Source organism: Martes martes (assembly GCF_963455335.1).
Source record: "Martes martes genome assembly, chromosome: 3".
In the NCBI taxonomy this organism is placed as follows: Eukaryota; Metazoa; Chordata; class Mammalia; order Carnivora; family Mustelidae; genus Martes; species Martes martes.
Window position 1 is genome coordinate 70,110,342 of NC_137890.1, and position 15,876 is coordinate 70,126,217.

The 15,876-nt window shown below is 33.7% G+C and overlaps 1 protein-coding gene across 5 annotated transcripts in view; it reads left to right on the top strand.

Annotated features, from left to right (window-relative positions):
* N4BP2L2 (NEDD4 binding protein 2 like 2) overlaps window positions 1-15,876 on the top strand; it is a 77,504-nt gene that overhangs the window by 17,870 nt on the left and 43,758 nt on the right. Inside the window, exons 5-7 of one of the 5 annotated variants that reach the window (XR_013966607.1) lie at window positions 10-86; window positions 3,252-3,398; window positions 13,307-13,463. Coding sequence is in view for 3 of the 5 variants with exons in the window: in XM_080799692.1 (XP_080655818.1) it covers window positions 10-86; window positions 3,252-3,453 (279 nt within the window). In the remaining 2 variants the exon portion in view is untranslated. Of the gene's footprint in view, window positions 1-9; window positions 87-3,251; window positions 5,249-13,306; window positions 13,464-15,876 lie in introns of those variants that run through there. The other 4 variants (XR_013966608.1, XM_080799690.1, XM_080799692.1 and 1 more) reach the window with 4 other exon arrangements.

The window sequence follows — 15,876 nt, forward strand, 5'->3', positions numbered from 1 at the left end:
CTTGTGTAGGCCATAGGAAAAGGATACAGAGTAGAGTTTCATGAACCTGAAACTTGGTGGAAATTTGATCCTGAAGAATTAGAAAAGTAAGGCACTCAAATTTTTTTGAATCCTTATCTTTGAAAAATTTTTTGAGTCTTCATCTTTTTTTTCTTTTCTCCTTTACACGGTTAGTTTCTTTACTATATACTAGCTTTTGCTTGCCGAATGTTTGCTCTTTGTGAATGGGGACTACTCACTTTCTGTCAAGAGGAATATTGACTTAAATTCAGAGTTTCTTGGGGTACATTCCCATGGTCAGTTTTATTAAATTTTCCTTGTTAAGTGTGTGTGTTATTTTTTCCTCTGTAAATTCCTACATTGTTTCATAGTTTATTGAGCGCTAGTGGAGATCCAGAACACTTTGAGGGAAAAGTTAGAACTTTTCCTTCTGGTTTTGAGTAGCCCACTTATCTGCGTTGCCCTTCAAACTTTTCTTCCCATTTTAGGACTCATCACCTGTTTTCCTGGGGCTTTCATCTTCTTTCTCTTTTCCATCTTTACTACTACAGATTCATAGTCCAAGACCCTTGTAATCAGTGTGTTTTAGAATTCAAGGTTTGTTTTTGTTTGTTTGTTTTTTAAATAGAAAGGTAATATAGTACATATGCATAATCATAATACCCCTAGTGAAGTTTGGGGCAGCATGCCATAATCACACATCTTATTTTTTCTGTAGCAAGTCACTACTAATCCTCTAATTAGATAAGAAAGATTCTGCATAATCTAATGTTTGTTCTGAGTAGATTGTGCTGCCAAAAGAGTACAGGTTTGGTTAGATTTCGTGCCATATGAGTCGACAAAATACTGAATTTTCAGACCATTTTAGATTTCAAACTTTGTGGTGAGTGGTTGTGGACTTTTATTACTGTCAACCCTGGCTTTTTATTTGTGTTCAGCTTTATCCCTTTCCCCTCATGTCACTGGTTTTCCTATGACTTTTTTTCTTTCTTTGTTTTTATTCTCCCTCTCTTCTTTTCTGTAAAAACTTTGAAATGTAATTCACATACCTTACATTTTATGCATTAAAAGTGTACAATTAACGATTTTCAGTGCAGTCAACTCTTGAACAATGCAGGGGTTAGGAGTGCTGACCTTTGGGACAGTCAAAAATCCACAGATAATGGATTTTTGAGTCTGTTTTTGATGATGACTTTTGATTTCCCCCAAATCTTGACTACTAATAGCCTACTGTTGACCAGAAGCCTTACTGATAACATAAACAGTTGATTAACACCTGTTTCACATGTTACCTGTATTATATACTGTATTCTTACGGTAAAGTAAGCCAAGAAAAGAAAATGTTATTAGGAAAATCATAAGGAAGAGAAAGTACATTTATAGTACTATTCTATGTTTACTTCTTATTTTTTATTTAAATTCAGTCCATTAAAATACAATATTTTATTAGTTTCAGAGGCAGAGTTTAGTGATTCATCAGTTACATATAATACCCAGTGCTCATTACATCACGTGCCCTCCTAGGTCCACTTATATGTGGCTTTTTTACTGTGCTGTATTTATTGAAAAAAGCCACATGTAAGTGGACCTGCCACTGTTCGAATCTTTGTTGTTCAGCGGTCAACCATATAGGCACAGAGTTGTGCAGCCATCACTTCCTTTTTTTAAAAACCAGTTTTTTCCTCCACCTCAGCTTGCCCTCTTTCATCTTAAATATTATTCTCTGTGAATTATTCTGAATTTCTTTTTCCCCCACCTTTTACTCATTTTGTTACCCTTTTTTCCCTTTCTGATTTGCACACCATGTGTTCATACGTGAGTAAAACAGATAGATTTATGAGTAACTAGTATTATTCATCTGCTTCTGTGTGTATAATACACCTCAGTTAGAAGAAATGGAAGTTTAAAAACTAAAGCTGTTTGGGTTATGCAGAATAAATGAATTGATGAAATATAGTTAGGCTTCATTAACATTTGAGGGACTGTTGAAGTTTATTAGAATTCTTAATATAATTGACTTTACAAAATAAAGTCTGTTTAACTGATATTCAGAATAGTTTGACAGAGGTTTGTTTGTTTTTTTTTTTTTGGTAAATTGATGGAATTACCAATTTGACATCTTGTGGATTTACTCATATCTTGTCAATTTCAACTTCAGATCCCTCTTTTTCTTTTTTTATCTTCTAGTCCTTTTTGCTTTTTCTTCTCATCTTGAACATAAACAAAACCAGTTTAAAAAGTAAACATTTTCTTTGTATTTCTTTTCTGGGAAAAATTAATTAGCATTAGTAAATCTAGAACTATAATATTAAATGTAAAATATGTTCCTATGTGTTTTGCCATGTCCAAGTCAAGTTATAGAAAACTACAAGGGTAAAATAAATGGTAAAATGTTTTTTGAGGGTCAAAAATAATTTTAAACCACTTTTTGTTGTTACAATTAAACTCACAGAAAATAACATAATATATAAATACACAGCTTAACAAATTTCTTGTAAAGGCAGATACTCACTTAACCATTATATAGGAATATTACCAACACCAGAGAAGTTATATGAATTCCTTTTCCCAGTAATAATTCCCTGGTGATTACTTCCTTCTCTTTAATATATCTTTTTTCTTTATTTTTTTTAATGTGTCTTTTTTTCTAAAACATGTTTTGCCTAACACCATAGTTTTTTTTCAAACTTTATATAAGTAAAATACAGTATGTGTTCACCGTGCCTAGTTTCTGTCATTCAACATTGTGTTTGTGAAATACGTCCAAGTTGTTATATTTCTAATAATAATTTGGTATTGGTAATAAATTTTAAAAATGCAAAAGGAAGTGTCCTAACATAACTTTGAAAAGTAATAAATATTTCATACTGATTTTTGTAATCCTAGAAGTTCACTCAATTCCTCTATAATTACCAATACACTGTCTCATAATCTTTGATTTTGTTATTAAAAGAGGGGGAAGATTAACTCTGTGGTTCAGTGAATTGATAGTTAGTTTTATGTGACAAAGATATTATCAGTTAACATTTTGCTGTGATTTGTGGTATCTTTAAATCTTTAAAAAATATTAAACTGTTAAAATTTTTGAGAGCCAGTGAAAATTTTTTTTGTTTAAAATGTGGGTGAATGAGATGTATCTTTTAGTATTTATTTGTAAATATAATTTAGAATCTGTACTCTGTTACTCTAAAACAGCTTAGTCTCTAAACCTAGACATTCTAAAGAATTAAAATCCTTTTCTTTTTTGGTAGGAGGAATAAACATGGTGTATCTCGAAAGAAGATTGCTCAGATGTTGGATCGTTATGAATATGAAATGTCCATCTCTATTGTAATGAATTCAGTGGAACCGCCACACAAAAGCACACAAAGACCTCCTCCTTCACAGGGGACACAGAGGTGGGGAGGCTCTCTAGGCTCACATAATCAAGTCTCTGTTACAAATAATGATTAAACTGGCTATTTTCAGCTAACACATTTGTTGCTTGCCCTTGAAAGAAATTAGTGAGCCTATCTTGAAGTTTAAATAGTTTAAACTTAAAAAAAGAAAAAAAGACTATGATGCCTCACAAAGGATGTTCCCCACAAGTTGTTTAAATCCTAAAGTGTAAATAAAAATTATATAAAATTGTTTTTTTAAATGCTTTTATAATTTCTTGTTGTAATTCCCTTGGATTATTATGAGAACACCTTAGTGGAGTGGGTAGGACCTAGAATAGTTTTTCTACAACTGAGTTTTAAACTAATTGTATCTATTTTGTAAATAATGTTGAATAGTTTTATAGCTCTTACCTAAATATAACTTTTCATAAAATATTAATATTTTTTCTTAACTACCTTAAATATATAAGAAATACTTGATACAGGCACCTCAGTTGATTCATTATACAGGTAAAATTATGTTTGTGCAAATTCATCTGTATGACAAAAATATTTCTAAGTTATAATTAGCATATCACTTAGTTAAATTCTCCATCAAATGCTATACAGCAGTAGGTGTATCAACCACCTGGGTGGTTTTCTCCATAATATACATATTCATAATATATAATATACCCATATTCATCACCCTTCTCAAACCATCCCCCTATCCTTCCACACTCCCCAATTCTGGAATGGATAAATAGGGAAATCACTGTATACTTAGAAAAAGCTTTTCAGGTTATTCTGATAACATATCGCTTTTCTCTATTTAACACTATGTAATTCTAATATAAAAACTATTTTGGACACATTCTTAGCATTAATGGTAAGATTTGTCTTGTAGGATATTTTATTTCTCCTCATTTCAGTTTTTTTGTTGACCAGCTATATGTCTCATTATATAGTTTTCTTTATTAGATTGTGTTTTGTCACTTAAAATTTAAAAGCTGAGATGGAATTCATTTCTGAGACTTTATAATTCATCCTCATCTTTGATTTGCTCTTTTTAAGGAAAAAGCCCCAGCTGGTTACATGCTATTAAAAAAAAATGTTACAATCCTTCAGATGTTTTACATGATAATATTTCATGGCCCATTAACTTTCTCCTAACCCAGCACATCCTAAATCTAGTAATCTTTCTTCTATTGTTGTTTAAACCTTTTGCTGTTCTTTTCAACCTTACTTTAAATATTCTCCCACATTTATATATTACTTTTTAAGTAATTCTAAGTGCAAGTCTCAAAACTAAATACAATACTCTCAACAAGGTCTGTATTACGTTGCCTTTAGGGAGATAAGAATATGATTTCTATTTATTTGTACTATTCGCTGCTGTTTACATTTGAATGGATATTAGTTTGCTTTATTTTGTTTAACACGTGTTTGTATGTATTCATTAACTAAATATATAGTAAATATGCTAACTCATGTTTTGTGTGTAAATGTATATATATTTATACATATACACATTTTCTTCATCTGCTATTTTCATGTATTTTGTTTCAGAGTAATACTTCTTGGTATATAGGCTTGTGTTTCCAGTATTTTACTGTGTACATTAGCACATATTGAAAATAGTACAGAAGGATTTAATTTGGGGACAGGTGAAACAACTGTTAGATATTATATACTCTGTGTTCCTTTCCCTCTGTCTTTATAAAACTGTTGAGAGTAATAGTGCTATGAATCTCTAGTTTATGATTAATAGATGCGAAATTAGCACAATTTATTTTAAGGAAGTAGAGAATTGCCTTTGAAAGTTACAAATTATAAAGAAATATGTTCATGTTAGACAGTAAGTCTGAAATAAATTTCCAGATTTTATTATGGGTCAACTTCATCTTTTAGTACTTCTGAGTACTTAAATAATCATGTAGAGATCATTAATCATTGCTGATTTATTTTAGTGTAAATCCATATTGAGGCAGAGAAATTAACATTCTGAAAAACTTTGAAGGTTTTTTTTTTTAAGGACTGAAAATTAGTTGTTCCTCTAAATATATTAAATTAATAGTTCCCCCATTAGCATTCTGGTTAATTTTATTTTTATTTTTTGAATGATAATAGTCATGAGTATGCAATAAAAGATACCGAAATCACTGTTATAAGTTATTGCTTTAAGTCTATAAAACTCTTTAAAAATCAAAGAAATTTACTGATTAAAGATACTTCATCAGAATTTTTCTTGTATTCAGATATTCTTGGGTTTTTTTCTCCCCCAGTTATATTCTTAATGGAATAACCCCCAATTGCTATGCCCCGTTCTAAGTTGGTCTCCATCCCAAAGATAAATGCAGCATTAGTCATCATATTTAACTAAGATAAAATACTTTAGTTAAGCAGAATGCAGCTTAACCTAAGTTGTTTTTTTGTAGGCTTGGTATAAAAATCACTTCCTTTTTGATAAGCAAAGGTATAGTTTTCTATATGTCATAGTCCTGCTAGCAAAAATACTTCATGTGGTCGTTAAGTTGAACTGTTGGTACTGCTTTTTAAATAGGTAATCTTTATTTTCCATATTCACCTGTTCAAAAGAAAATTTTAACTTTTTAATATTTTATGTCTGTTTTAAAGTAAGATTGTTTATAAAAGATTGGGTTGTATTTTGTTGTTGGAGCAATAGGGTGGATTTAAGTATTTGAAGTTTGGTTACTTCTTATCTAATTAATATAGATAATGGAATTTTCTAGTTTTATGTATAGGTAACTTCTGGAAGAGTTTATGATTTCAGAGGATGTGAAATACTTATTTTGACCACATTCGAGTTTTTGTTGCAGAAATGTCTGATTTTCTGAGCCTGGTTTTTAAAGTATTTATAAAGAAAACTGGTGGTGTTCTCAGGAAAATGTGAAGAAATGTGGTTGTTTATATATTAATGCCTTGATCAGATAGGTTTGCTAGTCTCCACTGAAGTTTTATTTAGTAATTTAGTATTCTAACATAAATGCAGTAACTGAGAATTTGTTATTAGGGCTGAAGATGTGTGTGTGTGTGTGTGTGTGTGTGTGTGATTCTAACATTTGCAACCCGTTAGAGTAACACCTTAATCTAGATTCATAACAGTATTGTTTAGTTTTGTTACAATAACCATTCAGAATAAATATTTGCTAGTAGCAGAAAAAGAAGATTGAGTTAATGGTTTTAAAGTTAAATTTTATAGGTTACAATTTATAAATAAAAATTTTTTTCCATTAAAATTGTTAGATGTAATTCTTGTGAATTTACAGAGGAAGGAGTGATTTTGTTAAGAGATAAATGAACATCTCCTTTGTGATGGTTTTCTTTCTCTTTACTAATTAAAATCGGCATACCAATTTTTATTTTATTTTTAAGATTAAGGTATTATTAAAATAACTGGTTTCCCTGTATGTATATCAGATTTCTTCTTAAAATCCTTGGGATGGTAAAAGATACTGTTTAATTTGTTGAATGAAATAAGTTCTGAAAGAGGAGTAGTTAGTGATTTTCTCTTACGTCTTTCTGATTCCTTTTTTCATATTTAAAACAACCTTTAAACTCAATTCATTTGATTCAAATTGCCAAGTATCTTAAGTCCAAAAAATGTTCGCTTTTTGTATGGTTTGTAAATTGTAGAGCAGACTTTGAAAAGTTTATAATTATGATGTTTGCAGCCAGGTTCAGAAAACTTGTAATAGACTGATTATCATTTATATTCAATTTCTTTATTTAGAGTAGATTAAGAGGCGTACATTTTATAATAGAATACATTTGTAAGCTTATTTTTAATATATCTTCTGTGAAAAAAAATTTTTTTTAAGATTTTATTTATTTATTTGACAGACTGAGATCACAAGTAGGCAGAGAGGCAGGCAGAGAGAGAGGAGGAAGCAGGCTCCCTGCTGAGCAGAGAGCCCTATGTGGGGCTCGATCCCAGGACCCTGAGATCATGGCCTGAGCAGAAGGCAGAGGCTTTAACCTGCTGAGCCACCCAGGCGCCCTGTGAAAATTTTAAACACATTGTCACTGTCAAATTATGCACAGAAACAAGGGGAAGGAGTAGCACAAATAACTTTTTGAAAAGAGCCTCAAGCTAAGGCTGTGTCTGTTGGAAAATTGACTTTAGGGTGCATTTAATAGAACTTTATTTTAGTAATTTAGATTAGAAATAATCTCTTTCTCCTTTTCCTTAACAAATTTTATTCTCTGAATGATAACCCTGTTGTGTTCCAGGTGTGATAATTGTGGTAAGCACATATTATAATACATTTCCCAGTGTGGGACCCATTAATTTCAATAACTGTCTTAAATTTAAGTATGAATAAAATAGATTATTTTATTTAGCATGGACACAGTTACATTTTGTCTCCTAATCCTAGAACAAGACACAATCACATTAACAAGCATTACCCCTACTTTGGTGAGTAACTGAAGACTTCATTTGGGAATGTCTTCCAGTTGTAAATATTGCAGTGGGGTTTTTTTTTTTTTTTTTTAATTAAACTTTTTGTAAATTAGTGGGAAGACTGAGAGATTTTTAAGATGACCTAGGGACTTTTTGTCATTCAAATTATTAGTAACTAAGGGGAAATAATAATAATAGGGAAATAATCTGTTCATTCATGTTTAAAATTTTGTTCAAGTTCAGTAGAGTCCTTTGAAATACACTTATTTGGATTATTTTCTTGTTTTGCAGTTTGTTTGTTTGTTTTTTAAGATTTTATTTATTTGACAGACAGAGATCACAAGTAGGCAGAGAGGCAGACAGAGAGAGAGGAAAGGAAGTAGGCTCTCTGCTGGGCAGAGAGCCCGATGTGGGGCTCCATCCCAGGACCCTGGGATCATGACCTGAGCTGAAGGCAGAGGCTTTAACACACTGAGCCACCCAGGTGCCCCTTGTTTTGCAGTTTTAACTGCATTCTCAGACAGGACATCTAAAATCAAAGTTTTGCCCTTGGGGTTAGTTCATCTACAGCTGTCAGTTACAGTTGTACAACTCCGTAGTGTCTCTTCAATTATAATCCTGAACTCTTTAAGTTTTTTTAGTATTACAAAATGAAATTTGATTTTGGGAGGGGATTGTGGGTTTTTCCTCTGCCTTTATTATTTTTTCTTTTCTGTTTTTTGTCTTTAATAGTATTAGGAATTGTGTTTCTTGCTTCTTTCATAGTCTTTCCTGTACACATTTTCTTTTTCTTCTATCCATTTTCTGCTCAGCCATTCTTGTGTAACTGCATAACATTTTTAATGAAGATGGTGGGATGGTAAGTGGTTGACAAAAATGGCAGTAAATTTTCCCTCCTATGTTTCAGTGAACTCACTGTTCCTTAGGGAATTTATTTAATTAACCATGTTAAATTTATAGACCAGCAGCTTTGCAGTTGGTTTCCTGACGCTGTTATTTAGTTAGAACTTAGGAAAATACTTGGAAGGATTTATAAAAGTCCAAGAATCCCATAAGCATGGCATATTATTTGGATCTTAATTCAAGAAAAATTTGTTTTATAATACTTAAGCGTCATGATGATAGTCTTGTTGGTAAGTAGTAGTTGGGAATTCAGTATTGTAGAAATCAGTGATACATCATGATTCTCTAGACTACCCTTATTAAAGAACGGAGTGATTTTGAAGGAAAGCTGATAGCTTGTTTTGAGTTCAACCTCTACAAGTGCTTTATATTGTGGAATGCTGCTACAGTAAGCAGTAAGAATTTAATAGCAACAAGCCTTAATATAATAATGTTCATTTAAGTAGCTGCCATTTATTTAATGCCTGTCAGTGCCAGGCTCTGTTGTAATTGTGATTGTTAACAGGTTCAGAGTTTTCATAGCAGTCCTACAAGGGTTTTCTAAAGAGGAAGCAGTAACTTAGCAGAGGTTAAGCAACGTTCTCCAACATAAATTTCTCTGGGGAAGATATGTAACTGGGATCCAACTCTAGGTCAGACATACTCCTCACTATAGCCCATTTTATCTTTTTGTTTTGTTTTGTTTTTAAATATATTTTTTAAATTAACATATAATGTATTATTTGCCCCAGAGGTACAGGTCTGTGAATCAAGCTTACACACTTCACAGCACTCACCATAGCACATGTCCTCCCCAATGTCCATAACCCAACCACCCTCTCCATACCTCCCCTCCCTCCAGCAACCCCCAGTTTGTTTCGTGAGATTGAGTCTCTTATCATTTGTCTCCCTCCCGATCCCATCTTGTTTCATTTTTTTCCTTCCCTATGCCCCAAACCCTCCACTTTGCCTCTCAAATTCCTCATATCAGAGAAATCATATGATAATTGTCTTTCTCTGATTGACTTATTTTGTTTAGCATAATACCCTCTAGTTCCGTCCACATCATTGCAAATGGCAAGATTTCATTTCTTTTGATGGCTGCATAGTATTCCATTCATCTGTTGATGGACATCTGGGTTCTTTCCATAGTTTGGCTATTGTGGACCTTACTGCTATAAACATTCAGGTGCACGTGCCCCTTTGGATCACTACATTTGTATCTTTATGGTAAATACCCAGTAGTGCAATTGCTGGGTCGTGGGGTAACTCTATTTTCAACTTTTTGAGGAACCTCCATGCTGTTTTCCAGAGTTAGCTCATTTTATCTTTTAAACATAGTTATCTTTTCAAAAATCATTACCAATATAACCTTTTTTTTTTTAAGGTAGGAAAGAAATTCCAGTGAAGATTTGAGTGCATCTTTAATGGTACCTTTTTGTTTTGTTTTTTCATTTTTTTAAATTTAAATTTGATTAATTAACATATGTATTATTGGTTTCTGAAGTAGAGGTCAGTGATTCGTTAGTCTTAATGGTACCTTTGGATTTAGAGGGTTGAAGGTATGTTAATTTAGTAACAAAATTGAATATAGAAGGCTTTAAATGACCATTTAGAGTCCTATTTTTAAAAGATGACTGAAAGTAGAAATACTATTTAGTATTTAATGTTTTCTACAAAATATACATTGATGTAACTGATAATCATATTTCAGCAATATCTTTTCAACTGAATTTTTACACATGCAGTTGTGCTCTAATGTTTAAAATTTATTTTAATTTTTGATTTTAATTAGCTTTTGAAATGTGTAGTATTCAATAAATGGATTAAGTTACATAAGCTGTTTGTTTTGCTGATTTTGAGGCAATATTTCCCAGACTAGATCAGCACTGTAAGTGGTCTTTATTTTTCTTCTAATGTTCACATATTCCTTAAGTCTGCTCTAGTAGTAGATGTTATGGAAATTACATCAGTTTTCTGAATTTCTGAAGAATTACACATTTCTTTCTTTTATAATAGCATCTTTTTCTTCTGTGTTAACTTTCCAAAATTAAAGAACAATAAAAGAGCCAGTTAATTAAGTTTAATATATAAATAATAAATTGAGTTAATTAGATTCTACAAGGAAAACCTCTAAATACAAAATGAAGAATTCTTATTGTTGAGTATTGGCCTTATTTTGTTTTAGTTATCCTTAAAAAAATAGAAGGATTGGATGTTGTTTGGGTTTTCTTAATCCATAGAGTAGATTGTGATTTTTTTTTTTATTGTTTCTGAATGTGAAATCAGAAGTAGAATTTTTGTTGGAAAAGGAAAGACTTCTTGAAAAAAGAAATAGCATTAGTTTCATCAATAGATTAAAGTAGTTTTCAGTTCAGGACCTAGAAAGCAGCACATTATCGAATTGAGGTTATTGGAATATAGTACAATGTAACACTGGCAAAGCTGTGATTAAAACATTTAAATTCAAATATAAGTAAATTGAAGTGTGTACAAGAAATGTATTAGGAGACCTGGCCTGGGCCAGACAATTTGAATTAATGTAAAATTAATGAGAAAAAAAACCCATTTTTATTTTTTTAAAAAAGATTTTGTTTATTTATCTGAGCGAGAGATCACAAGTAGGCAGAGAGGGGAAGCAGGCTCCCTGCTGAATAGAGAGCCTGATGCGGGGCTCGATCCCAGGACCCTGAGACCATGTCCTGAGCTGAAGGCACAGGCTTAACCCACTGAGCCACCCAGGTGCCCCCAAAAAATCATTTTTAAAAATATTCGGGAATGATAGGGAAGAGATTGTTAAGGTTAGTAGGATAGTGGTCAAAAGTGGTATTTCTCGGGGCACCTGGGTGGCTCAGTGGGTTAAGGCCTCTGCCTTCGGCTCAGGTCATGATTCCAGGGTCCTGGGATCGAGCCCTGCGTCGGGCTCTCTGCTCAGCAAGGAGCCTGCTTCCTCCTCTCTCTCTGCCTGCCTCTCTGCCTACTTGTGATCTCTGTTTCTGTCAAATAAATAAAATCTTTTAAAAAAAAAAAGTGGTGTTTCTCCTTCTCTATCTCATCTTTGTTTTTCAAAAACCAGTAGAGCCCAAGTTATTAAAAAAGATTGATTATCTTGCATCCTGAGTGCCATAAAACAGGGTCTTCCTTGTCACCCTTGGTTACTACTGGGTCTTTGGATCTTTGTGCCTTTAAAAAGAGTCAATAAAATATTTGTTGAATGGTAGACATAGTCTTCTCCCTAAAACAATCAACAACCTTTTGATAGTAAGGACACAGTTGATCTAAGTAGAGCAACTTCTGTTCTTAATCTTAGCTTTCCCCATGAAATTTCATCATTTCTCACTTGGGCATGGTAGTCTCCCCACTTTTCTTTGTCAACCTATAATTTTATTCACAGAGCAACTAATGTATAATTTAAAAAAAAAAATTTTTTTTAATGTAAATGATATCACTTCTCACTTAAACTCTACTTCTTCCCTGACCCTGACTTGCACAACTCTCCCTTTCCCTTACTACATTCCATCTATACTGGTCTTTTTGTCTGTTCTTCAAACATGCTAAGCTTTATTTTGCTTTAAGCACTGGCTCTTTTCCTACAATGCCGTCCTTCTCTTCTGCTGAGCATTTCAACATTCAGGTCTCACCTCAAATGTCACCTTTGCAAAGAGGCCTTCCCTGATTATTTCAATCTTAAGTAAAATAGACCTATTCCTATCACTCTTAATACATTGCTACATTTTGTTTTTATCATAGTACTTATTAGTAGTTGAAGTTACCTTATTTAATACTGATTTGTTGGGGGGTGTGCCTGAACAAGAATATACATCCCATGAGAATTTGTTTATTTTGTTTGAGCTGTATCCACAGAATCTAAACTGTAATATTGTAGGAGTTCATTAAATATTGGCTGAAGGATTTGGTACTTACTGCTTCTGTTATTAATAGTATTGATCCTCAAATGTATTTTCTGCTTAAAACTGGTGTTTGAGCTTCAGCCTTTTTACTTATCTGCCTACCTAATATTTTTATTTTTAATACTTTTAAGACTGTAAATTGAACAGTGACCTTCTCTCCCATCTCTGGATTTCTATGATTTCCTTATATAGTGAATGGCTCTACTATACATTTCTACAAGCCAGAAACTTGGGAGTTGTCTTTGATGCCCTCTAGATCCCCCTTCATACTCAATCCACCAACCAGGGCCTGTGGATTTTGCCTCTCAAATATCTCTTGAATCTATCCATTTTTGACTGTCATATCTCTAGTTTGCTCTGAGACAAGTCCCTACATCAGTTCCTACTTTGTTCTAACCCTTTGCACAGCCTAACCAGACTGAGGTATAATGGACGTATGAAAAAGTGCTTACATTTTAATTGTATAGCTCACATTTTCACAAAGTGATCATCATATCCATGTAACCAGAACTCTGCTCAAGAATCAGAACATTACCAGCACCCTCCTTGCCAGATTGATCTTTATAAAATGAAAATATAATCACATGTAAAACTTTTTAGGTGTTTCCCATTATTTTTAGGCTAAAGACCAAAAACCATACAGTGACATTTAAGACCCTGGTTGATGTGACGTCTACCTTCCTATCCACCCTCATGTTTTATTACTCTTCTTATTTTCTGTATTCCAGCCCCACTGGCCACCTCTCAGTTCCTTGACTGTGCTGTTTGGTTTCCCTTCCTGGGAAGTTCTGTGTGTACACACCCCTTCCATACTCATCCTTCAGATTTGAGCTCTTCAGAGAAGCCTTTTGAACATAGCAGGCTTGACAAGGTCCAAAATACCTGGTATAAGTTCTCATATCCTTTTTATTTGTTAATTTGTATGATTATATGATTGTTTTCCCTCATTTTTAAGTCAGAGATTTTGAGTCAGACATTGTATCTGTTTTGTTCACCATTGCCTCATGGTCATCAGCTAGCACAGTGGCTAGGAAAGAGTGATATGTAGTATTTATCACAAGAAATGAATGTGAGTATTTCCAGCCTGTTGTGAGCTGAATTTTGTCACCTCGAAGTTCATGTGTTGAAGTCCAGTACCTCGAATGTGACTGTTTTGGGATATAGGGCCTTTTCAGGTAATTAAGATAAAATGAGATCATGTGGTTAGGCCCAAATCAAATATGACTGGTGTCCTTATAAGAAGTGATTAGGATAGACACATGTAAATGGGAGACCTTGTGAAGGCACTGGAGAAAGACTGCTATCTGAAAGCCAAGGAGAGAGACCTTTGAAGAAATCAATTCTGCTGACACCTTGATCTTGGAATTCTAACCCCCACAATTGTGAGAAAATTAATTTCTGTGTTTAAGCCTACCAATCTGTGGTACTTTGTAAATTTGGCAAACTAACATAGATTTTGGTACTGGGAAGTGGGGTGCTGCTGTAATAAATACCTAGAAATATTGAAGTGACTCTGGGACCAGGTATGGTGGAGGTTTGAAGAATTTTGAGGTGCATGTTAGAAAAAAACAGTGTTACCTCTGGAAATCTTTCAGTAGATATGTGGATGTTAAAGGTGATTCTGGTAAGGGCTATGAAAGGAAAGAGATGGTTTCTTTTGTCTTGGAGAGATACACATCTGATCACAAAGTCTTGGTAGAAATAACAAAGATGCTTTGGTGAAGCCTCAGATGGAAATGTTACTGAAGAATGAAGAAAAGGCGATCTTATTAGAATGTGACGAAGAACTGGCTAAATTGTATCCCAGTGTTTTGTGGAAAATAGAACTTGTATAATGAACTTGATTATTTAGCTGAGAGTTCAAAGTGTTAAGATCCACAGCTTCATTTCTTCTTGCTTATAGTAAAATGCAAGAGGAGAAAGAAATTGAGGAAAGAATTGTTAAGCAAAAAGGAGCCAAACTTGAAGATGTGGAAAATTCTCAGCCTATGCTTATTTTGAAAAATTAGAAAATATGTGTTCTGGAGATAACATGAACATTGTTGCTAGAAAATGGTTTGCTAAAGAGATTATGGACGTGAAATTAAGCATCCAGTGAGCTGCCTCAGCAGAAATAGAGATGGGATTATGCTAGCAGAAACCCTAACAGCTTGGACTGAAAGGGACAAAACAGGATGAAATGAAGGGAGGCCCCATATTGCTGGGATTCCATAAGACAGGCCCTACTGACCTGTCTTATGATCTCTCTGTGATCATGTGCTGTTCTTAAGGAACAGGACGACCCCGAAGAAGGTTCAGAAGTTGGCAGGGTGGCCATGGCCACCATGGGATCAGAGCCCCAAGCCTGAGGGATTGGGGATACCACACTGGTGGGCCTGGAAGGCAGGGCCTCCACCTAGAGGACAGAGCATGGAGCCAAAGAGGGATTATTCTTTAGCCTCAAAATCTAGTGCACTTTGCCTTGTTAGTTTTTGAATTGTTTGTGGTCCATTACCCCTTTCTTCTTTGTGATATTACCCTTTTGGAATGAGAATGTCTATTCTATGCCTGTCCCACTATTGTATTTAGAAAGAGGTAACTTACCTAGATTCATAGTTACAGTTGAAGAGGAATTTTGCCTCAGGATGAATCCTAACTGAAGTTCATCCATATCTGATTTAAATGATACTTAGATGAGGTATTGAACTTAGAGTTGATGCTGGAATGAGTTAAGACTTTAGGAGTTGTTGGAATGCAATGAATGTTTTTTGCTTGTGAGAAGGACATGAGTTGTGGGGATGAGAAAGTAGAGTGTAACAGACTGAATTATGTTACCTTAAAATTTATATGCTGAAGTCCTAACCCCCAGTGCCCCAGAATGTAACTGTTTTGGAAGATAGAGAATAAGGTCATAAAGATGGGCTCTTAATTTAATATGACTGGTATCCTTATAAAAAGAGGATATTAGGACACAGACACATACAAAAGGAAGACCATACGAAGACGTTGGAAGAAGACAGCCATCTATCAGCTAAGGAGAGAGGCCTTAGAAGAAACCAACCCTGCTGACATTTCAGTCTCAGACTTGAAACCTCCAAAATTCTGAGAAAATAAATTTCTGTTGATTAAGCCACCCACCCAGTCTGTGGTACTTTGTCACAGCCTTACCAAACTAATACAAAACTACTACTAGCTAGTTGAGAGACATTTGTGAGACATTTCCTTCTCTCTTCTGCAGCTCCTTCATGTGTAAAATACGTATATTTGACTGAATCAGTTCTTAATTTTTAACTCAAAGCTTTCCAAAAATGTCAGGTGT